Source organism: Centruroides vittatus, unplaced genomic scaffold (assembly GCF_030686945.1).
Source record: "Centruroides vittatus isolate TY-2023 unplaced genomic scaffold, ASM3068694v2 contig_299, whole genome shotgun sequence".
Lineage (NCBI taxonomy): Eukaryota > Metazoa > Arthropoda > Arachnida > Scorpiones > Buthidae > Centruroides > Centruroides vittatus.
The window spans coordinates 523,715-550,996 of NW_027121909.1; the positions used below are offsets into that span (position 1 = coordinate 523,715).

Here is a 27,282-nt window from a genome sequence, read left to right on the forward strand (position 1 = left end):
TAGCATAATTTAGTTTTATTATATATTCGGAAAGAGAAAATGTTGTTAAAAATCGAAATTTTTCTGTGAGTCATCGGAATATATTAATGGATTTCAATACATACAATAAGCACATTACCATCATTAGTTACTTTAAAAAATATTTTTCCTACTCTTATTTAAATAATTTATCAATTATAATTTTTTTACATTAGTTATATATTTAACTTGTATATATTTAACGATGTTAAGCAATTAAGTTCTTTAGTTTAGTTACCTTCTATCGATAATTATTGACTTAAACTGAGATAAATCGTTAAGATCTTAAATAATCCTTCTTTTAATTAGTGTTAAAGCAATAATTTCTTTTTATTTGTGAGTTTTTTTTCTTTACTTCCTTTCTCCTAAGAGGAAGCAGTAATGAGAGCAACGTTGTGTGATCCAAAAGTTCAAATTTTATCGAATTTTTCACTAATGGTAGATTCAGCCTCGAGCCAATTCTTCTCTCTTCAAATTTATTTTATAAATTTCTATCCGGCTACAGGCCAATAAAGATTTTGTTTTTTATTATTATATGTATAAAGTTTTAAAATAAAAAAAAAATTTTTTCATCTTTTCATTTAACAATCCTAGTATCTTGGTTCTTGTTTGCTTCTCCAGAATAAGGACAATCAATCCTCTACTTCCGGATTAGTTGTTTTGAGATCTATAAGAATCGCAAATGACTTGAAATGAAACGGAAAGAAATAAAAAAATAAAAAAAAGGGAGTAGAATTGGAAATTACTCGTAAACCAATACCACATTCTCTTGGCAATCTTGAAAATAGGATGCTGTAGATGTAACCGGAGAATATACGAATGAAATTTTTATTGATTAAAATGGTTGTTTTATTAAGTTAGAAAAACAATTCTTGCAACGAAAATTCGCTTGAATATTTATAATATATATTTAATAATATAAAAAAATATATGTATTAAAGTTTTATTAATTATTCGTTTTTTACACATGAAAACTACCACTTTTATATATTCATCTATTAGACTATTCTATGAGAATTCGTTATATCCAGTTATGAAGGAAATTTTGAAAAATTTCAAAAATCTTTTAGTTATGATATATACAAACTTCCATATAGCGTCCTAACAAATCACGCTACTCTCGTAAATGGTTAATAAATATTTATATACGAATATTGCAGTATCTGTTGAATTACTAAAAGTACAGTTTTGTATTGCAAATGACATTTTGTCATCAGAACACGTGACTTTCAAACTCCCAAATTTAAATTAGTGTGCAGATCTCTGTAGTGTATATAAATATCATACTTCGGTTTGGCGTCACACTTGATTTAGTGGAAATTTTAGACGTGAACAAATAATAGCGGTATACCGAGGTTTGATTGTATTTTTATTTTGTAATATGTCAACTGTTTTGTTCCTAATAAGGATTTCCTGGTTATAAACAGATTTATCCTTTTATATTACTGTTTCAAAGTCGAAAGTCAGTGTTTTTATTTAAGCATGAATTATATAGATTGAAACAAAATGGCGACTGTTTGATGTTTTCATATTATATAGTATTATGTAGTTTAAAGGATCGATTAACATTTAATTTACACATCAGGAACGAGTTTAATTTTGAAGTTTTAACCTTCAAGAGTCAATTATTTTATCAATATCAATCAAGTTTACTTCAATTTTATACTTGAAACTGAATCAAAGTATACTTATAGATAACTTAAACATAAATCATTTCTAGAACATGAATATTCTATATTTTTATGAATAAAACGTCACTTAATAAAATTATTAACCTATAGCAAAGTATGGTATAGTCTACAACGCACACACATATAGGCTATATAATAGTATACAATACATATTTCCATAATAAAATTTGTATAATTTCTTTACTCAAAAAGCAAAAAAATAGCTTAAGAAAAACGCATAAATTAATGAAAAATATTAAATTTTACACATTAAATTAATATAAACCGGATTTGATAGATATATTGAAGTTTGAAGTCAATTGCAACCGCTTAAAAATATATAAAAGTACCGTGTATCGCTGTAAAAACTACTACTTTCCTACCCCTTTAACCACAATTATGACGTCTTGATGTCTTGTCACCTCTTGCTATCAGTCCTGTCGTCGACAGCGGGTGTTAATTATTCGAAGCAGAGAGAATGCCTAGAGTGTGTGGATGGCTGCTATGATGGATGTAGGAAGAGACACGTGTGCTACCAATCTGTACTGGACCGTCCGTCACAGCTGTCTGAACCTAAAGATGGATTGTAAAGATGCTGGTAGATTGTCAGCCTGTGTGTGTGTTAATACTGATCTCCCGTTTCCTGCTCACTCTCTCCCACTTGGTAAATATGATGGAAAGTTTTTAGATATCTTTACGTGCTAAGAAACTCAAGAAAAATGCCTTCCAGTCTGAAAATAACGTGATGAAACTTGACGATAAACGTAGATTTTTAGATAAATATTTTACTTTTTCAATGAATGGGATACTGCTGACAGACAATATACATATATATTTTTATTTCTTTCTTTTCACATATTGAATAAAATCAATATATAAAATAAAACCTGTCTAGAACGGACTCTCTACAAAGCGGAAAATTTCAGCTGATACTGTGGCATTCCGTTTTAGACAGGTTTTACCATATAATCTATATAAGGCTTAGAGCCAAAAACTAAATTATAAAACTTTTTCGAAATAATTTAATGTAATTAATAATTTTTTATACATTTATAAATAATTTATAAAATATTTAACTAATTTTTCTTTAAGAAATTTAAGTTTTAAAAGCAATTTTTTAAAAATAATTTTATTCATTAAAACTTTAAATAATTTTTTTAAATATGCAAATGAATAAAGGAATACAAATTGCAAACATTATTCAGAAGAATTTGAGTTTTATAATGAATTTTAAATAGAATAAAATATTTAAAACCAAAACTGTTTTTTGTTTTAAATAAATAATTAAACATTAATTATCACTTTTCTTAATAAAAAATAATAATACATTCAAACCACGATATAGCACCATCATTTATTCGCCTCCGAAAGTGGCATTAAATCGATTGTGGCGCTAAACCGAAGGACATCGAACATTAAAGATTATAAAGTATAAAACTGAGGTTTACATATAAGTTTGAGAATTTGGTAATGCCCTAGACGAGGAAGATCCGTTAGCGAATATTCATTGGCGTTATATGCGGGTGAAACTGTAGCTAGGTTTGAATGATCAGCAAGAACTTGTGTTACATCATTATAGTTGATACATTATGAATTGGTTTGACCTTTATTTATAAATTTGTTTATGATAAAATATGTGTTACGAAATACGAATGTGTCACAATTACTAAATTACAGCAAAAAATGTTTCATAACACAGCATGATGACGTTTAATAGGAAGTAGTTTGTAGAACGGGATCTTTTGCTGTGTTATGAAACATTTTTTTCTTTGATTTCTTAAGCAGGTTGCTAACTTTAGTTATTCTGTTATTGTTAATTTACATCCTGTTAAATTACATCAACAAGAAAGTTATCGTTTACGTAAAGAAAATCGCTTGCGTTGACATCTTGGATCGCGCCGCGTCGCGTCAAAACAATAATTTAAATAGCTATACAGGAAACCATTCCAAGGACATATTCAGACTGTTGGAGTTTGATAAATTAATTTTTATTTTCGGAATTAATATTCAAATAGATTTATTGCCAATTTTCATGTACTAATAAATCATTTATTAGTCGTAACAATCGAGGTAATAAATTAACCGCTCGTCGCGGCGCGCTAATTATATTTTATAAAATTTTCCTGTTTATAAAATGTTTATTGTTAATAGTTATAATGTAATTTTAAAGGATTTTATATTTGAAAGTTTTTTAAAAACATTTTTTTTAACACTGTGTGAAACTTATTGTTCCATTATAATGAATTAAATGTAATTTACTTCTCTTATAATTCAATTGTAATAATAACTATAATTAATTAGTCGCGCACGTCGCGTCGCAAGATAATCTTAATTAATGAATTAATAACGCATCGCGTACTAGAAGTAGCAATAATCTGGAAAGTTAATCGGGCGCAAACCGACGCGCGCGGTGCGATGCGCTCGATTACTTTCTGTTCTAACAAACTATTTCCTATTGCTTGAAAAGCTGATTCGTTTTCAATTATCCATTTAAAAGTTAGATGTACATTTTTTGTATGTATATGCATAAGAAACATAATAAAATTAGCATATTATTAAATAAATTCAAATACAGAATATATATATAACGCTTAATGAGACGCGACGCGACGCGCCGAACGAAACCTTATTAAAATTTTCAGGAAATATATAAATTTTACACAAGATCTGTGAAGAATTAGATTGAGTTTAACTGAAATTCGGTTTAAGTATTAAGAAAAAGAACAACAACAACAACAAAATTTCTTTTCATTTCTTTATTTAAACCCGGAAATAACCAATTTAAATATTTTATCAATTCAATTTTTATAAATAAATAAAATTGTAAACAAACGGTTTTAACAAATTTAAAAAGTATTAAATAATAAAAAAATATTATGAACATCTTACAAGTTTAAATCGATTTATTTATTCGTTTTACGAGTCAAGAGATCGAAAAACTCCACGCTCTTTCTATAAAAATTCCCAGAATTTATGAAAGAAAAAAAAAACAGAGTAACTCTTGTTTAAAAATAGAGTTTTTGCAATTTTTGACAGTGAAGCCTATATAAAAGAATAATGGTATCACTAGTAGCTGCAAGTAGATGGTCAGGAAGACAAAGGACAATATTGGTTCTACACGTACGCTGAAGGGAAATGGTCTGAGGAGCAATACGATGATTGAAAACTATGTGGTTTACGTTGTGTACCTTGCTTGACCGACTCTGCAAAGATAAGATAGATGGAAAATAGCTAGACAATTCTCTACGCTAAAAGACTTTAACATTTTGCCATATACATCATAGAAATATTTATTTGTTCTCTCTTCTTCCGCCTCCTCCTCTCCTCCTCCTCCTCCTCCTTCATCCCTCTTTTTCTGCTGCCTAAAATCTATATATAAAATTTTTAAACATTGCTTCTAAAAGACTTTTTTTCACACTTCACTTGAGAATATTTTCCTTTATTATTATTATTTAAATCTGCTAAATATTTATTGTACTTGGAGCATTTGAATTATAATCAAATTATTCTGTTTCTGCAAAAATTTCATCGATTGGTGAAATAGAATAGGAGAAGAAAATAAACTTATATAAATTTGTGTTTTGTTATAAATAAATCGATAAGAATTTCTTTCGTCTTTTACCCTTAAGACACTTTCTAAATTTGAAGATTTAATATCGTTTTGTATTGTCGCAAATCTGTATTGATTTCTGTGTAATTGAAAATGTCTTCTTTAAATATTGAGTATTTAAGTGAAAATAATCAATAAAAATAAGTTTAGTTCAGGAAAGATGCTATTATTAAGAGTAGAGCCTACTCAAAGGTCTAGGATGAAAAAAGGAAGAGGATGAGAAAGAGGGGAGACTTCAGAATTGTACTGAGCAGATAGGATAAATCAGAAAGTATGAAATATATAAATAAGGAAAGTAACAAGAAGAAATGGCAACATAATAATTATAGACCTTACATAAATAGTTTTCTAATATCAAAATTGTATTTTCTTAAGCTAAGTTTTTAGTTGTAGTGACATATTGGCAAACAGATGGATGATGATGATAGGTTTCTACACGCTATAAAACGGATTTGTAGACACGAAAACAATTTTCTAAAACGCTAGATAGACGTAAAGATACAAACGATACCATGCATAGGCACGCAATATGTATATATGTAATATTTATAAACGCAAAAATAAGTGATTATACGTAAATAAACGCACAAAATAAACAATCTACGTGAACGTAATAATATATTCAAATACAAAAATAGGCTACTTTTTCTTTATTCCTTATGTCTAGTTTCATAGGATAGCTGTAAGCACTTATCGTATATCTCATGTGTACAGAAGTAATCAGATATAAACACACAGAGAGACAGATAAGAGCGCCTGGAAACTAGTCAAATGGTGTTCAAGAGGCATTATATCGATTTCATTCACAAAACACAATACATTATGGAGTTAAATCGAAAGCTAAACCAGCAATAAGATAGAATTTACGAGGGATAAAATAAAGAAAATTGGATAAGTTATAACTTCAATAAGTGTTCGGTGATTTTTATCAAAAAATGATTGGAAGAAATAAAGAGAAAGGTAGATTAACTTGTCATTTATATATATTGTTCCTCAACGAGATTTATTTAATAAACGGATTTGATGTGAATGAAGGAAGTAAGAACAATTGCAGTTAAACAGCAAACCAAACAGTAATCGTCCAAATAAAAAGAAGTAGTCAATAGTGGACCTGGAAACAAGCCACTATTGTTCTATAAGTCAACAAAAGATAGTTTATTGCGTCAAATAAGGCAATCACTCCTTTAAGATTTCTCACAAAATAACATTTTATGACCCGACTTCTATTTCCTAACAGCAAAAGGCCAAAGATCGTTCGTTCGTAAATGGAAATTCCTAAGAATTCAAATTATGAAAATGCAGCTGCATTTCCTTGTCCTACTCTTACTCTTTACTGCATTCGCAATTTGAACATCCCAGTTGTGTGGTTTGCCATCTTTGTCAATTAATCTATGTAAACAATATTAATTATTGTTATTATTAAAGATATTTATTTATTTCTGAGTAATAAAACACATGCAAAATTGTTATAATTTTCATCTGAAAATTAATTTATTGCTCGTTTTTGTAGCAATTAATTTATTGTAGCCATGAAGGTTAGCTCAATTACGTAGAACTTTTGTAATTTACTCTTTCTTCATGGTTGTTTTCTATTCATAATTAAAAAATGTTATTTTATTTCTCGTGTTTAGTTCATAATTACAAAACATTAATTTATAATTTAATTTTTTCGTTACTTTTAATGAATCATTATTTTCATTCACAGCTACAAGAGAATTATTTTGTTCCTGTTTTTCAACAATTCTAAATTATCAATTCATTTTCTCTTAAAATTTCATGGAATTAATTTATAATTCATTTTTGTTTATAATTACAACTCTCACTCTCCACTTAAAACTAGACAAAAATAATTTATCATTAATATAAATTAATAATTATTTTTAAAAATTAATTCTTATTACTGAATATTTTAATGAGTTAATTTATTGTTTATATTTAGCTCAAAGCTGCAATTAATTTTCTTATTTATTAATTATTTTCTTTTTATTGTTATAAAGAATTTTCTAACCTCACTTTTTTGTTTTAATTAAGAAAAATTTTAGTTTGTTTCGTGTCTTGTACACTTACAACACAAATAAATTTCACGCAGATGTTGATATATAATGCAATAAAATCAGTTCATTAGCATTTATAAGTTACGAATAAAAAATTCATTTAAGTCATAACTACAATACATTCAAATTTATTCATAATTTCTATTCATAGCTATAAGAAGTTGACTTATCGTTCAAGTTCTGTTTCCGTTTTTAAATACTTTTTCTTTAAAACTTATGAGACAAGAGAATAAATTATTAATTAATAATTAAAAAAAACTAAACATCTGAAGATCGAAGTCTTGATATTCGATTCAAAAACAGAGAAAAATTCAAAGAAAACAACTTTGAAAATTAAAAAAACAAAACAATCTCTTCAGAAGAAATGACCACACTTGAATGTTTCATTGAAAAACAATTAACTTTGAACAACTTTTAATTAGATTCTTGTACTTAAAAATACTTTTAAACTAGTAATTTACAGTCTAAACGTTATTCAATATTTTTATAAACATACAAAAAAAAATTTTCTTCGACTTAAACAAGTGCTTTTTCTTAAATTCAAACAACGTATGTTAATGATTTAATAAATTAAATGAAGTAAAGAATATTGTATTTTTATAACTAATTGAAGGAATTTTTTCGAAGGAAATTTTTCAAAAAAAAAAAAAACTAAAAAAATGTTTAACAAATTTTATGAAAGAGCAATTAATTGAGAAAATAGACTAGATGACATTCGTTTTTAGAAAGTCGAACCAGTTCACTATCACCTGCTTCCAAGCGTGGAAATTGCTGTTATAGAAGAAGTTTTGCACCTCTTCTGATTAGTAGCTTAAAGTAGGTACTTTACAAAACTTTTTCAAACCATCTCGAGAAGTTGCAAATAGTCGTAATTTATCGTCGAGGAGTCTTCATGTTTTTAAGAGTTTCGTCTCGATATTTCTTCTTTATTCTAAATATGAAAGCTTATTTAATAAATGTATCATTAAAAATGAGCTATCAATTTATTTTAACGATAAGAAGGATAACATAAATTTAAATATATTCAATTTTTTCCATTTTTTGGATTGAATTTCGTTTTGTTATGTTTAACGTAAATTGAGTTTTAATATTTAATACAGAGTTTATCCGTTTTATCGTAAGGTTAAGTTTATTTTAAAAATCCTATTCAATTTTTTTTATTATTCTCTTGTATTCGTAGGATAGAATTCGTTTTGATGAGTCAAAGTAAATTGATTTTTTCACCCTGTAGTATAGAAACTGGGCTTATAATCCTTAATAAAATGGATCATAAGGCGCCATATAGGCCAATTTATCCAATTTTAAATGCAGATTATGTTTCTTTTTTTTTTTTACTTTGTCTTTTTATAAGGATAAACAAAATAAGTTCGAAGGAAGTTTCTTCATGTAACCATAATAAGAATGTGCAGAATAGTTTAGCTGTTGCCGTGTCGAGAATCTATTTAGGGAAGGTAACATCAACATTGATTGATCCGAATTTCAGAGAAGAATAGAAAAGTCTGAGTGCTGTGATAAACTACTCGAGGGAGGAAGAAGAAATGTTTGACACTGGTAGCGATTGCCTTGTCAGCGAACTTGTCATCCGTCGCTACAAGTGTCTTAGATAGGAAATAAAATCGTCACCGTTTCGCTTGTCAACCTGACCAGATGACAAACAGGATCCATATATTTCTCATCTCTGAACACGAGTTTCTCTTTTTCTCATTGCCACCTTTCCAGTATTGCTTTAAAAAAATCCTTATCGTTTCTATCTCGAATTATTTTTAATTGATATTTACTCAACTTATGGGATTCTGTCAGTCACGCTTTATATAACTTCCATATTCCATAAAACAAGGGATTAAAACACTTATTTCGTAAAATCTTTGTTGTGTCTCATCGCGTATGAAATTTAGTTTAAAATATATATATATATATATAAATTTCTCATTTTGTATGTGAAATTCTGGTCAGACCAGTTTGTTTTTATATTTAAGAATATTTTAATTATATTTACATTCTTACGTTAATAAATTAAAATAATTATTAATTCAACAAATAGCCACAAAGATTTTTACGTTTTTGCTTTTAAAGAACTAAATCGTGTACTGTTACACCGCGTTGTGTTCAAAATTCTATTGAAAATAAATTTCTTTCTACAACTTGCAAAATTTGATTAAAAATAAATTTCTTTCTGTTCTTAGAAGTCTTTAAATAGATTTGTAAAACAAAAGAACAGAAAAATAAAGCAAAAAAATGGTTGATATTTGAACAAATGGGAACGAAATTCGCTCCAAAATAAGAATTTCTTGCGAGATTGCAAAATTTGGTTAAAAGAATTTACTTAAATATTTTCACGTGTGGAAGCAAAGTTATTTTCATGCTGTTATGTTTAATAAAACAAACTGGTGGATGCTAAATTTCGTTCAGGCTGAACGATTTTTCAAACGAAATTCGCACAAGTCATAATACATAAAAAGTCATAAAAATCATAAATTTTAAAATATTATTAATTATTGAGTTAAATTAACGGATTTTTCAACTGTCGAAATTAAAAATTTCTACTGGTTAACATAATATTTTTCTTCGATTCTATTAAATTTTTACACAAAATTTTGCTTGGAGTGTCTCATTTACGAAAGTTGTTTCTTCAAGAACAAATTATATATATCGTTACATGCCGGTAACATCGATTTAACCGTCTAGTTGAATGAGTATTGATTATCCTTAGCGAAACTATTCGATTGACTAGAAAATCGATTAAAATAATTTATATCTGTCTGAAATGTTGAAAATCTATTAGTCAAACTTTTAAAAAATAAAATAAATTCTGGTTGGAGTAATTAAATTACGATTTTTCGGTGGTCACATAATCCATTATCATTAAAAAAAAAAAAAATAATAATAATAACTGAAGTCGTCCAAACTTGTTCCTTAATCTTATAAGTTATGTTGTTACTAATATCGCCCCTTTAATACTAAAGTTAAAAGGTCATTTCAAAGCGTTTGTTTATTTAAAAGTGCTGGAAATCATTTAAATACACCAAAAAAGGCAATTTGGATTTTATCTTTCGAAGTTGTTTTAATGTGCCAATCGATTCATTGATATCTTTACATAAAAATATTATTTTGATTTATTTTTAATTGCTCTTATTTACGTATGTATAATTTTGAATTGCCTGTCCGTCACTTTCTATAACTCAACATGAGAATAATGGCTACTTACAATGCATCTGAGCTTAATAGAAGAGTTGTTACGTCCTGAAATATTAAAACACTTGAAGAATAATGCATCATTCACGAAATTCTGCAAATTAACTAATTAATTAATTAAAATCATTAATTTTATTACTATATTTAAGAAATTTAAATAAAATTATTTTCTTTTTTTATGTGTTGTTCCAAAATAAAGTGATGATTGTGTAAAGAGCTACACAACACTACCGAAACTCGGCTTAAGCTGTAAAATAATAATCTGTTTACAGTCAAACGTCCATCTAAACGGGTACCATTTATTTCGGGGACGTTTCTTTTTGCAATAGCGTCCATCACCAAATAACAGTCATTTCTTTTTTAAATGTTACCCTCAGTGGCCGTTGTTTAGAGGTTTGCCTGTATATTTAATTATTATGTTAAAACATTAGATATCAAGTTATAAAATTTGAAAACAATTTTAATTGCATTTAAAGTAATCCATTTTTACACATAAGAAGATTAAATAATGGTAGTGATCAAGAAAATCATTACTCATATAAGGAAGGAATGGGGTTTGTACGTCATAAAAGGAAGAGAAAGACGTGTAAAAGTTTAAGAAGGTTCAGAGGAATTGAATTTAATTATAAAATTTAATTTCTTCAAGCTTTACTTTCGTTGAGATGATCGCTTCTCTTCTAGCATCTGGCATCAAATGTGTTTGATGCATTATGAAAAATGGAAACAAACTGTTTCTCTTACATGGAATTCATGATATATCTTGAAAGATACAACAGTTAACTGTCAAATAACCGAATGACATTGCAATATTTTATTTTATTTTTTAATACTTTTTTTTATGTTTAAAAAAAATTAAATTTATTATTTTTTCCCTCCGAAAATCAATTCATTCTGCTTTTGTAATTTTTTTGACATTTCTTAATTTTATTTTATGTACAATTTTTGATATTTAAAAATGAATTTGCTTGTTTTAAAAATTCATTTTCTGTGAATATCTTCTAAACAAACTAGAGTAGCAGAGACAGCTAATCAATAAAGGGTAGTATAGAACAATAGAAAAAAAATAAAATTCTTAAGTTATAAGGGAACAAATGCCAAAATCTCCGATATAAAATGTCAAAAGTATTGTAAAATAAGTTGAAATGATTCTTAAAAAATTGTTGGATACTTGCAAATAAGATATTTACAAAAAGGAGCAGATGATGTATTTTTGAGATATAAAATTACTTATAAAAAAGCATTTAAAAAATAAAACTTGATTTAATACAAAGTTAACTATAAATTATATAGATAAAACATATTAAAACTTTTATACGGTTAACGGATAACATAAAAATCGAGATAACTTCAAGTAGTGTTTTACGTTTTACGTTCGTTCACTGCGAATTTTGTAAACAAATTTTAATTTTCTAATAGAAATAAATTCGAATAAGTAAATTTTCGAGCAGCAAATATGCAAAGAAAAATGGTTTTATAGTTTTATAGATAAGTTAATTCTCTTAACTTATAAGAATCACGAAGATTCTTGAATATTTTTTTTTTATTGTTTTTGTAAATAGTCACATTTTTTAGAAGAGAATTCTTAATCTTTAGGGTTTTTTTTTACTTTTTGACTAGAAATGCCTGTTGGCACTTTCTTTATTTTGGAAGGTCGTTAGCTTGTAGTTGAATCTCTTTCTGCTCAGAGAGCACTAAACTCCCTGTGGGCACTAATACGGCCATTTTAACCATACCCCTCGCAGGACCTCAATGGGGAGACTGGACGAGGCCCCCATTGAGAGGACGAGGATCATGAAAAATTCCTGGGGAGTTGCTCGCCGGATTCGATCCAGGATTCACCAGAGTGGTAGGATGACCGTCTTTACAAATCGGTCATCCGGCCATCTCAATCTTTAGATTAAGAAATTTAATAATCTTCTTTTTGAAATAATTTAAAATATTTTAATTATAAACACAATGTTAATTAATCAGATATATGTCCAAATATATGAAACAAACAGGAAACACTACTTATTTGAATATATAAATCTCTAAATGCTTTTTCGTTTTACATAAAATAATTGTTTTCGAATCGAGCTGACCCCCTAAAAATATATTTCGTTAACTTAAATATTGAAATTTTTTTCTAATGCATCCCTTCCGATCTATACTAATCGACAATTTAACATCTTTCTCATATGACCGGAGGCAAGAAAACTTTAATTTTTATGCATCACTACTTTTCTTATTAATAATTACATTTATTTTTGTTGAAATATAATAAATAGTTCAAGATTTCACTGTTTATAAGTTAGAGACGGATCCAAAGGGAAACGATAGGGCAAATACATCCGTAAAATCTTACGGGTGTGTTTTTTTTTAATTACTAACAAGATCTTCAACGTTTCTTTACAGTAATGCTTGAAAAGTATTAATAAAAATATTAAAATATAATCTTGTATTTTTATGTTTCAGTTTATGTAGTTTATTTTAAGTGTTTATTAAAGCGTTAAAAATTGTATTCTATTACACAAATTCAAAAACTTTCCTTGCTAAGATTTGCTCTTGATTACATTTGATTAGAATACTTGTTAATCATCATACCAAGACATGCAGGATGAAACGATCAAATAATAATATATAATTGCATTATTATAATAAAACAACACTAAATTTAATTTTTTTCCACTTATACATGCTTCTAAATATTAATAAATATCTTCTTACAAACATATCACTAACATCCTGCTTAATACTTTCTAATTTGAGTATGGTTTCTTATTACACACAAACATTCTGTCATATTATGATGAAGTTTAAAAGTTTAGAATTGATTCCACAATTAAAGGTTTAAATTTATTAAAAATAGCACTAACTAACATTTACATTTATATTAATTTTGTATCGAAGAATTTAAAAATTTGCAATTAATTGTTAACTAAAATATAGAGAGATGCATATTTACATTAGAGAATTATCGCGATTATTTTTAAGCTGATTTAGAAAAGGATAGACATATGTGGACTATTAATATTTTAATAACAAACTTACACAAAAGTGTCTAGAGGATGATGTACTTAATGGATTTTGTATGTTAAGTATGTATAGATTATTTAAAACTGTACTCTTTTTATGTATTTACTCAAGTATGATATTTTTTGGCATATTATTAAATGATTTTTTTAAAAATTTATTATAAGGCTACATGCTTAAAACGAAATCGTGTACCAACCAGTGGTCGAGTGGATAAAACCATTGAATACTGATAGTTTGTCGTGGGTTCGCACCTCACCAACTGACTGCCACGTGTTTTCTTGGTTTTCTGCATGTGTCTAACACCTAAATAGGAGGTCAGTTTTCTATAGAAAGTCCTCCCCTTGACAAATCGCCCGTCTGTTGTCTCTTTATTCCATCAATCAACCAAAATCGTGTTTGTCATTGACTTTCTTATATAGAACGAATGGATCAGGAAATAATTTTTTGACAATCCAGTTGATCATAATTTATGTAAAAATAATTGACTTAACGTAGGAAAAAAAACGAATTTTGTCTTTGTTCATAAGATAAAAATGAAAATTATGTATTCAAATCAACGATAAACATTGATCTATTTATATGATGCTGAATTTGAGATTAAGATATAAGAAAAAGTCTTGGTATGTTAGAGATTGATGGCAGAATGGAATCTAAAAGTATGTGGATTTTATTCAAAAACTTGTCTTAAAATCCTATTTTAAATTATATAATATAGTCCGTTATTGCAGAACTATATTAAGATTACAGATTGTGAATTGAATATCAATATATTTCTTTTACGTATTTAAAAAAATTACATGCCAAATGAAATTTTAAAGAAACTAAGGGGATGGGTTATTTAAATGTATTCCAACAAAAGTCTAACACGCTTCAAATTTATCTAAGAAACTCATTTCAAGTATTTCATTTAAAAAAGCATTTCAACTGAAGTGAGATATTGGAAAATAAACAACTAAAACAGAGTCAAAAATCTGTAGAATCTAAAAGAATTTAATTTTCGATGTTTTTAACTTAAAAATTTCAAGTTTAATACTCTCAGATTGACTGAAAAAGTTATTTCAGGTGTTTTGATAACCGGTTTGATTTAAAGTGAATAAAAAAAAGTATGAAACTACCGTCTAAGTGCGCTAATAATTGAAAAAAAAAGTGAAAAGTAAAAAAAATGAAAAACTGACGTACTGTACTTATGAAGAAATTTAATTTTTTTTTATTTGAAAATCTACAGATATTTTTAAAAATAGAAATTGTTCACGAGATATATACAGATGCTAAAATGTACAGTACGCTGTGTTGTTTATTCCATTTTTTTTTTATAAAAAAAAGAAGTAAACAACACAACGAGTTTACTGTTTGAAAGTGATATGTTGCATACATTGTAAACAAATGTGAAAAGAGTAACTTTTCACATTTGTTTACAATGTATCATAGTCAAGAAATATGAAAAATTAAGTAGAAATTAAAAAAAAATATATTATAAACATGAATAAATAGGAATAATTATAAGAAATATAACTGCAAAAATTGTAATGATAACTATATTTTCGATGGTCTATTATTGTGAATTGTTGGCGTAAGAATAATTAAGAATAATTAGTACAAAGCTTTAAAAATTATTTAATACATTAGAATATTATTGAGAATTATAAATTTATTTTCGACTAATTTTTATTGTAATGATTTTCTTTACTAAACTATTCATTTGAAGTGTTTTTAATGGAACCTCTTTAATGATTAGATTGGTTGTGTAAAGCAGCGCAACACATAGGCGATCCGTCAAATGGATGATGCCTTCCGGGAGATCTTTTATGGGAAACTGGCCCCATTTAACTGTTAGAAACGTGAAGAAAACCCGGAAAACTCTGTTGGCGAGGCGCGAATCCGTGACCTCGTTGCCAGTAGAACCTCTAAAGAGTAAAGAAACTTGAATTTTCTAATTGCCATAAAGAGACGATTTTAAAATAGAAATAAATCTGTAACATAAATTATAAATTGAATATATAATACATACGAGAGTAATTAGCGATATTAATTTATTCCAATACCCCTGAGAAAACAATACTCTAAAAAGAAAAAAATTCAAAGAAAGAAACATGTGTTTACTCTAGATAATAATAGAATCCACATTTCAATAACGAGAATTCAGTGAATTTCAGATTTCCGTTGATCCGAAATATATCAGTTCGTTCTCATTTGGGAATTACGATTTAGATGCTAATTACGTTACAGTACTTTAGATATCATCTGTTTATAATAAGCAGCATGTATAGCGCTACAAAATTATTATCTTGTATCCTTGTAAAACTATTATCAGTTTATTATGGTCGCAAGATGATTTTGCTTTTTTGTATATCGCTATTATAAGTTTTTAAAATATTTCGTTATCCTTTTCATTATTCCTGCTTTTGTTTATACAAATCACTTGTGTTTTATAGTTTAAGAGCATGAAAATTCAGTATTCTTATATTTTTAACAAGCACAAAATTATGGATACGAGTTTAAAATAAGTTAAATAAAATACATTTAATTTCTATATAAACACTGCACAAGAAAGAGTAAAATTAAAGCGGAAAATTGAAATTAATTCAAGAATTTCGGACACAAACAGAAACATTTCCACACTGCTTCTGCTTCCATCTGTTTTGTTTCCATTTCTCCATTCTAGCATCGTAGTCATTACTCTTCTCTGTTTATCCTTCCTCGTTTTTCTTCGTGATGTATAACATTATTGCCATTGCTCTAGCATCCTTAACCAAGATTATTTCCTAATTAGTTTTCTCATTAATCCAATTCACTAAAATTAGTACCGAATATGCACATTTCGTTAATCTCTTTTCGGTAAAGTTACATCTGCATGCACTTAAAATGTTTCTCAATTGTGAAACTCCGTTCCTTCTTCAAGTGTATCTAGTTTTGATGACCTTTTTAGCCAAACAAAGGGAATTCTTTCTGTGAAATTCGATTGCATCATTAAGCGTTATTGATCAGTTAAAATATGTTAAAAAATATGTTAACTTTATTAAAGCAATCGAGATGATATGTGAAACATTCGTATAGTAATGTAAACTAATGGATATGTCAACTTATAAGATGAATTACCTGGAGACAGAGAGAAAAACCAGAAAAAGAAGCTTCGGATCGTTAGCTGAAAGCGATACTTCTTGACAGCTGAAGAAAGAAAGACATCGTTTCGTTCTTTCTTCTTAACTTACAATGCATTACATATCTACTAGTAGTTATGAGACATTACAAGGGTTTGCCTTTTTTATATTTCATCTTATGACATTTGAGAAAATTTTTATCAAAGAAAAAGATGGTTAACAATAAACGTTACAAGATAAACAACCGCCATGGACAACCCAAGAGTTATGGCGAGTATCGTGGTGATCAGTTTCAGATATTTACTATCTGGTTTCTTGCTTTTCAACAAGATCTGTTACTAGTCGTTGTGACACGAAAGGATTTTAAACGAAAAGCACAGACAAATGCTATCTTTTCGGCTCAGTAGAGGCTTTTAACGTTATCGTGCTATGTTGTCTCTTAACCTTTTGTTCTCCAGCAGATCGTGTAAAGTACCTTGTGATGCCTGTATGCATTTATTGCAAACATACGAACAAAGTCTAGGTTATCGTTTATTTCCTTTCTTTCTTCAAGCACTGATCTTTGATTTATTGAATGCTACTGTCACAGATTACTGTTAGTCTTTTGATAATTGATAGAGCCTTCAGCGTGTAATTTTTCGTTTTAGTTATACAATAGATATAGTATCTCTCCCAATGTATTGCAAAGCTTCTATAAAATTACTTCTTAAACAATTTCAATTAATAAAGAAGGAAATAAATTCAAAATAAATTTATTTTCTTTTCTGTTATTTATTGTGTGAAATATATTTATTCCTTTCTCTTAAATATGTATAAAATAAAATTTTAAGTACAAATTATTATAAAATTATTTATAATAATATTTCAAGTATAGTTAGAGTAAAGTTATTTAATAAATAATAAACTTAATTAATAAAAGCTTATAAATTTATCCTTTTTATAAATGTAGTCAAATCTCTTAACAACGGCCATTGACTGAACTTAAAAAATAAGTGGCGGTTGTTGAGAGGTGGACGTTAATGAAGGTTCAAGTGTAATATTATTTCATGGAATTTTTATATTCTCGAGCAATTTTTGATAAGTTTAAATTTCAATTGGTTTAATAGAAGTTGCTGTAAAATATTAAAGCTTTTTCTTCTATTAGTGATAAAAGAAAAACCGTAATAAAAATTATTTCATTTTATATTTCTGAATTTAATTAAACTACTTTACGTCATGAATAAATTATGTTAATTAGCACAATTTATTCGGGAATAAAGTAAAATCGTTATAAAAAGTTAGTAAAACGTTATTTTCTCATACGATTTTTCTAATCATATGATTCACTTTTTTTGATCTCGTCATATTTTAAATTCTAACCATTTTATCTCAAAAACTGGAAAAAAATAAATACAGTATATTTAAGTAATAATAATAATATTTACTGTAATAAAGGCAATCCTTTCACAAGGGAAGACTTATCTCCTTTTATAACTGACTACAAATAGCATTAAATAATTTTAGATCATAACAGCGTATTTTAATTTTAAGTACAAACGAAATATTTTTTAGTTTTAATGCTCTTAAAGATCTTAAGTGCATTAAACTGAAAATTTTATGAAGAACTTATAATTACATTTGTTTATCTAAATGTAAAATGCAATAAGTTGTAACACGTAAATCACATTATATTATTACATTTCGTGCTTCTGAATTGAATTAATTCACTCATTCTACGAATAAATTATGCTAATTAATATAATTTATTCGCAAATTGTTATTATAAATTTATAATATACCGTGTATAATTTATAATAAATAAATTTATATATCGCAACATATATTTTTTCAAATTTTTATTTAATAAAATGTGGTTAAAAATTTTATTTATTAATGTAAAGAAAATTGTAAATAAAATAATAATTTTAACTTTCCTATGAATAAATGTTTAAAATGTAAAATACTAACTATATAAAAATAATATTTTAACGTAAAATCATTTTAAGTTTTCACAATGTATAATTCAAAGGGAATTTATGATAACAAGTAATAATTTCCATATATATAATTTTTTTTTATTTAAGAGGAGAAAACATACTAAGTTCTACCAACGAATTCTGCTAACTCTCTTAGCAACAAGCAATCTTGTAAAATCCAATTTAAACGGAGAACCAATGGAAACTATTCCAGTTCTCATCCATAATTTGACCATTTTCGGGAACATGAATAGAATGGCCATTAAAATAATATTATTATTCAAATAGACAAGGTAAAGCAGAGATATATAAATTCACTGATGATGAATAATTTCTACATGAGAGAAAAAACAAAAAAATACCAATAACAATTTTCTTTAAAATTATTTATTAATTTCCTTTCTAGAAAAGTTTATTTTTATATTTTTATTCATTTAATTGAACAAATTTATTAAATAATACTTTTCATTTTATTTTATTTCCTATAAAAAGTTGTTATTCCCAGTTGTAACTCATTAAAACAACATTAATTCAAAATTTGTAAAATAGGGTTTTTTTTTATTTGTTAATTAATTTTTAATAATACATAAATAATTATGTATTGATATTTCTTATTAAATATGTACTTGTGTTTTATTTTAAATACAAATTTATGTTTTAACAAAATTAATTACTAACACAATCAAAAATACTTTAGTTTAATTTATTTAAAGTTCAAAACATATTCAAAGTTTAGATTAATTAATGTAATTAAAATAATTATAAATTTAATTCATCTCTCTAATTAACTTTACATTTAAAATATTTAGACTAGTTCTTGCTAAAATTATTATATGAATTGTTTATTTTAATCATTAGTAAAATTTATTACTAAAATATAATTCTAGTTCTGGCAACTGAATTAAATTAATCAACTTATTCTATGAATAAATGAATATAAATTAACATAATTTATTCTTAAATAAACATAAGGTACATTTGTTTTGTAACAGTATACAGTACACTATTATATCAATTTGATGCCATTCTTACAATTTTTATTTTCCCAGCTGTTATATATAACAGAGGGAAAGTATGGCGATCGGTCAAAAAATGAACCCCCCAAGATTTTTACATTTTTGGACGCAGGGAGCCTTGAAACGTCAAGAAATGCAGAGTTCAGAAATTCAGAGTTATTTCTGTATGCATGAATGTTTGTGTGTGCGCGTGTAGGTGTGTGGGTAGCACGATTTTGTTTACCTTCTTTGAAGCTTAATAATTCCCGTGCTTTTCGACGAAAATTTCTGAAACTTTGCAGGGAAGTTTGCATATGAAGGAAATCGATGCTATTAAATTTTGGTGATTGAAGATCGAGCATGGGGAGATTGAGGGAGTAGTGTTTATCTCCAATAGGATCAGACTTAATGAAGATTTTACTTATTAGCATTTACAATTTTTCATAAAACTTATCCGTACCCTCAAAATTAAGCCTTTTGCCATTTTATAATAGTTAAAAATACAAAAACTTTCAAAAATAAAATATAACAACAGATGGCGCCGGGAAAGTTAAGCAACTCGTTGCTGGATTTTTTTAAATAAGTGCGATAATGACGTCAATTTGACATAAAATTGTAAACTGTTTAAATAAAATAATTGTACTGTATTGTTCCTTCTCTACCAATAGGTATAGAGAAGGAAATACCTCTCTACCTATTATATAAAAATATTTTTTATTTTTCACATATTTTTAATATAAATATTGATAGACGGAACTAAATAAAATTCCATTAAATTTCCTATATATATGTACTGTATTTAAATTATAAAAAGTGAAAGATAAATTAGATATTATTTTAACATGAAATTGCTTTTGGGTTGTTTCTTTCCCCTTTAAAACTATATTATTGAAGAGTTGGTTTTATATGAGTTTTTACATCCTTTTCTTAACAAAGAACGTATAAGTGTAATATAAATGTAATATATAGTGCTGACATCTTAATGTTTCAATACATAACATAAATGATTAACTAAAGTAATATGTAAAATAAACAACAACACTGAAACACGCAAAAAATTAATAAATGGATAAGTCATGTAAGGTTTGGAAGAAATAAATGTCAGACGTGAAGTAGAAATAGTTTATAAAATTAGTTTTGAAAAAGTCTCTGCTAAATGGACTTTGCACAAGAAAGGAAATTACAGCTTTGAACTGGAAACTCCAGGGAATAAATAGGAAATTGATAATGAAAAAAAATACACCTCACTGACCATCACTAATAATATATTAATGTTACTTACACTGGGTAAAAGTAAGGTTTTTATTAAAAAGTAATCATTTTTAATTTATAAATAATGGAAGCGTTGAAACTAATGGTATTAAATTATTGTAAATGATGGAAAAAAATATTATTTTTGCTTTTAAACTTCAAACTTGAGAAATTATTATTTTAATACATATATATTTTTTAATTGCAGATTTTATATCGGTTCCACCGCTCAGGTTTGTGAATGCTTACCCGGTTACAAAGGCGCAACGTGTGAAATTAAAACAGAAATGGATCTTGGTAAGCGTAAAAAAATTACTACTCGAAATTAATTATGATGATGTTTATTTTGTATTTAGTAAGAGGTAGAAAAATGCTTTTTTTTGGTAATTTTTTAAATAAAACAATAGAAATAGTTATATTCATTAGGTAAATTTTCAAGAACCGTATTATTATTGAAATTTTTTCTTGAATAAATATATAGAAAATTTTATTCTGATAACAAATTATTGTTTATATTTAATTTAAATGTTTTAAAATATCCTGAATATAAATTAATTAATTTTATGATGATAAAACCTTATTGTTCTTCTGTTTTTTCGTATGTTTAGGCCCTATAATTTTTTTTTTATCATTTACTGTGTTATCTAAAAGGGTTTAATATGATATATATATGATTAGCGTGGAAAAATTCCATTATTTTCCCGCAAAGACACTTAACGATTTCGAAACGATCTAAAACCGGAAACGGAAGTTATTAGAGTTTTACTATATTGAGGTGAACGTGACGCATTTGAATTATAAGTGTCTTATGGTGGTCCAAGCCAATTTCCTCCGTCAAATCATAAATATTCATATCCTATTTTTCAAATTCCGAACTATAAAGAAAATAAAATTTTCGTGAAAGAATTAATGAAGCATACTTTCCATTTCACATCTGAAAATTGTAACAAATTGTATATTGTACTATAAATTTCAGAATTATAAACATATTCGTGTTTTGTATTATTCAGTGCGAAACGCATAACTCCGCAACTCGGCTTTATTCATGACTTTTGTTGAGAATGAATGTAATAAAAGTATTACTTAAAAAATTTTAAAAAATATTTTAAAAGTTTAAAAGTCTTCTAAACTATTTTATCTAAACACGAGAGAGAAAAACTAATTTTTATAACAAACATTAAAATTGTAGTATATTCCTGTATTCTTACAAACGAAATCGTAAAATATCATTTAAACGTTATAAAATTCTATAAGTTTAATTTACAGAGAAATTTATTGTAAATTTATGTCTAAACTTATCTGGTTTATTTGATTTTTAAACAATTCACGTTGCTCAATAATACCATATAACAGTATTTTATAGTATTGAAATTTTTATGTCGACTTTTTTTAATGAGAAAATGTACAAGTTGTCTACAAAGTTTTATTAATTAAATTTTTACGGAAAAAATCTTAAAAATCCTTTAGATATATTTTAATTATTCTCAGGATTTTATTTAATTTGCTACAAATATAAATCTACGTGTGTATCTATTTTTATGTTTTCCTATAGGTTATATACATTCATTTTGATTATACGTTATTATCGACGGTTTCAATGTTTATTTAAAATAAAACAATTAAAAATCGGCATCGTTAAATTAGGTAATTGTAGATGAAAAATAAAAGTATTTTTTACTTATTGGCCCAATTATTGTGATACTATATTCATTTCGTTCATGCATACGTCCTAAACATGTAACAAACATTATAAGCTGAACATTACTCTATTTGATGTTTCATTTTTTAAAATAAAATATAATAATTTTAATAAGCGATATTCAGGAACAATTTATACATAAAATACAACTAGATACACCAAAATACAGTATAATACAGAATTTACAGTATATGGGAGACTATACACGATAACACTTGTAGAGATATTATATTAAGTTCTAACTATTTGTCATTACTTTTTAAATAATAAGTGCGCTAGAATTTCATTTAAGACACAAAAAGATATTTATATATAATAAAAATAATCTAAATTATTATGACTGATAGTAGATAAATTTATAAAGTTAACACTTATTCAAATGACATATAAACATCCAGTACCGGTCACCTCTAAACAGTGGCCATTTTTTCAGCAATCTTTGTAATATTTTTTTAAACAAAAATACCTACAAAATAACTTCCAAACAACGGCCACCCCCGAATAATAGCCAGTTTTTTATGTCCCCGTTAGTGGCTGTTGTTAAAAGACTTTATTTCAAAAATTAAAATATCTTGAGTTATTTTAATAAACTTAAATATATATATATATATATATATATATTTTTCCAAATTGCCGAAAAATATCGCAGTATTCCAAAAAAAAAAAAAAAAAGAAAAATTGCACGAAAATGGAAACAAGTTTGAATGCAAATGGTTAGAAGTACTTCTAAAAAATTGTTATTCCATGTGAATCACATCTATTCACAGAATTCCCAGTCGCTGTTGAGGAGAATGTAATTTATATTATTAGATAAAGATCAATAATTAATTCATCTAAATTAAATTACTTGAATTAATTACATAGATCAACATACTACAGTTAAGAGAATTGTCTTTATTTGCTTGCGGGCTATGAGTCCTTCAATGATGGAACTGAAACTGACAAAACTTTCACTTGTAAGATAGTAATATAAAAATCTATCGTTATAAATTCACTTATTATATTTTTTTTATTTGCAATAAAATATGATTATTCTTGTTTTCTACAATTTTTTCTTTATTTTTAAAACCTGTCGTTAATCATCCCTGGAGTAAAGGCGAAAATAGCTTTTAAATTCCAAATTAAATATTTAATTACGTTCTTAAACATGTTCGAATGTTCTTAACTATTAAACATAGTTATATAATATTAATTAATTGTAACACTTTATATATATTTAACGGGTAGAGAATAGTTAAACCGTGTAATATTCTTAAACATACATAAGTGTTTAACCATTTTATAGCTCAGTAATTTTCTGTCTTTAAGTTTGCATGTAAATTTATACGCTAACTATGGGATAAAATATTTAAATAGAGTAAATATATTAGAAATCCAATCTAAAATTATAATGATTTACTCTTGTTTATCTCGCAACAGTCAATTCTTTATGAGTACTTTCGCTTTTGCTCTTTAATAGCTTATAAAAGAATATAATCAATCTTTCTATAAGCCTATACAGAATGCAGATAGAAAATTTATATCAACTACATCTGAAATATTTTAAATTTTAACTTTATTTCTGTACTGTTATAAAAGTTAACAGCGCTACATATTAAACTGTACTTTGTTTATTTAGAGAATGAATTAAATTTGATAAGCCGATGAATGTATTAATATTTTGTATTTACATAAAGCCACTGTAAGTCTGTATAATTTATAAAATAATTTATTTTCTAGTAAATTCTAATTATATTTACATTTATAAAAGAACAAAAAACATTTCATTCAAATTTTATTGTTTTTTTTTGTTGGTTTTTTTTAAAAAATAATAATAGCAAAGTGAAGAATATTTTGTCTGTTGGTTTGTCTATATGTAATGAGTTAGTTTTAATATTACAGGCAAACCGAATATTAATTAAGGTACCTTTAAGTTTAGGAATTTCAAATTTTCTGATTATTACGAATAACCAATATATAAAGTTATGTATCAAAATAAATGGATATTTTGTCTCTTCATGTTAGTAGGCCTAACTAATGAGAGATTTAACTGGATTTGAATAAAAATTCTGATTCTTAAATGATTTTATCGAGAGAAAAATACCTTTTATGAAATTAAATTGATCCAATGAAAATGAATTCAAAGATTAGCCATTTTGTTTTAGTATTGGCAAAACATTATAACGAAATCAAAAGCTTATTTTATAAAATGATTGAATCAAAACAGCTACAATTTTAATTTTTTACAAAAAAATAATCAAGAATTTCGAATAAATTTGAACAAAAAATTATATTTTCACTAATGGTAACATTATAGTTTGTTACAATGACAGAAAATAACAAAACAAAGTTTCTTATTAAAGTTCGATCTCGCATTTAAGGAAATGAAACAAAACAAAATTAATTACGATACCAAAAAAATAATACTAATTTATTTTAAAAATAAGCATTCAATTGCTAAGCTTTAGCATTACTATTTGTGAAAAAATTGGGAAAATGGGAATACAAAAACTGTTAATCAATAAAACTTTATTTTCAGATCGTTATTAATCATTTTCGTTTCTATTTCAAGAAAGTATTGTTACAGAGAATTCAATTGCAGAAAATTCAAGTAAACTGTCATTGACTAGAATAAATTTCTGAAATTCTAGAAAAAAGGCATATAAATGACTGCAAATGCAGTATTATAGGTTTTTCCCCCTACTGTTTTCATTAATGATCAGAAAAATCAAACTATATATTATCATCGAAGACGTTTCTTTACATAAACACACACAAAAAGAGTTGTGGCGAATATAAATTTAGATGCCACTTTCTATCCAAAAACTTCAGAGTATTTCCTGAAGTTTTCTCTCTTTTTTATTTTTTTAAAGCTACCTCTCTAGCTCAACATAAAATAGTAAAATGCTTTGGGCTCTGTAGACCTATCAAAGTCATTCAACTTTTACCTATATAAAATAAAAAAACAAAGCCTAATTAAAAAATAAAACTCAAATATAGTTCCAAAGTAATAAATATAGATTAAATATTCAAATATTTTTTTATCGCTGAATAATCATTTTTACACTGTTTTTTTTTTTAAAGATGTGGCTATGTAACGGTCTTTCGAAGTATCATTTTACTGAGAGAATTTTTTATTATAAAAAAATAATTATCATAATCATCTAGTAATTCAATCTACATATTGGGGTGAGCTGGATAATCTAACGGTACCATTATTCGAATGAATGCAGCTATAAATTTATCTCGAATTTTTATCGACTAGAAGTTGACGTTTTTAATTTTATTTGGAGTCTCCTTCACTGTGCTGTATTGATTTTTAGTATCGCGAACTTTACATTTCACTTCCTTTGATATGTTACCTCTTAATATAATCTTTTGTTAGATGATTTAATGGTATTTCTTCCTAAGCATTGCTTGCTTCGGATATCTGTTTTATACAATGCTTGTAATCATTAAAAATATTTAAAAGAATCAGTATGATCTACGCGTGTCGCACATTGCCAGCATATCATTAACATGAGAAAGTTTTATTAAATTAATAGTAAGTTTTCAACCAATTTTCGTTGAAATTAAAAAAAAAATTAAATTTTTACACTTTATATTTGGTATTTTTGTTTATTTCACAAAATTTTATCTAATTAATAAATATTTTTAAAACCTTTATTTTCAGATGAATGTGCCAACTATGGTTGCTCTCAGTCGTGTACTGTAAAAGAAAATAAAGAAATAATATGTACTTGTCCTGGAGGTTATTATCTTTTAGATGACGGAAAAACATGCACTCAAGAAGGTAAAAATTTGTTATTTTCATACATTTTTTTTTGCCTGAAACAGTTGTATAGCGATTGTTTTTTTTCTTGTCATGTTGCAGTATTCGCGGTCATATTGCGTAGCGCGCTGCAAACACTGCAAAATATTAACAATGTAATCGATAAATTCATGATAACTAATTTATATTTTCTTATTTTGTAAAAAATAATTATTTAAGTTTAATAAATTTAAAACATAAAAGTATGAAAAGTAGCCTAATCGTTTCTAATTTGTGTAAGGTATAGTGCACGTTTTGATTCAACAGTAAAAAAAAATATAACATAGTTTAAAGACGTTTCCAAAATATTAAAGTATTTATACAAGTAATATTATATAATTAAATTAATGTATAAGTAAAAATTAAACTACTTAATTATCTAATATTAAAATAACAATTAAAACAAACACATATCTAAATAAATAATAAGATAGATTAACGAAAAATTAGAATGTAATTTTAAATTCACAATTTGGGTTGACCCATAAACAAAAATTTGATTAATAATTTTTAAAAAATTTATTATAAAAAATTGTTTTCTTCACTTAATATCACATTGTACTTCAGATTTTATTTTTTTAAACTTAAATTAGTTTTGTACCTCTTTTTATTTCTGAAATCTTCTCATTGTATTCCATCTGTCACATGCTAACAGATGTAGCTGACAGCTTAGAAATGTCAGCAGAAATTCTGTTGATAATGCACAGTTGAAAAGAAATTTAAAACATTATTTTCATATGTTATGATATATATATTGTTTTTAAGAAAACATACTTCAGATAATACATTTCATTAAAGAAAAAAAAAATAAAAGAAGTAATTTTCTTAAGTACTGTAATTATTTTAAAGTTAGAAATTTTCTAACTTCTATTAAATTAATAACTTTACAGATACAAATAAAATTTATTATTAAAAAAAAAAAAAATAGAATAAAT

The 27,282-nt window shown here is 26.1% G+C and overlaps 1 protein-coding gene across 7 annotated transcripts in view; it reads left to right on the top strand.

Moving 5' to 3' along the window:
* The window catches only part of LOC136972618 (uncharacterized), a 264,970-nt gene that overhangs the window by 191,929 nt on the left and 45,759 nt on the right, over positions 1-27,282 (top strand). For all 7 annotated transcript variants that reach the window (XM_067267201.1, XM_067267202.1, XM_067267197.1 and 4 more), the window contains exons 4-5: positions 21,067-21,155; positions 26,210-26,329. In XM_067267201.1, coding sequence (XP_067123302.1) covers positions 21,067-21,155; positions 26,210-26,329 — 209 coding nt within the window. The remainder of the gene's footprint in view (positions 1-21,066; positions 21,156-26,209; positions 26,330-27,282) is intronic.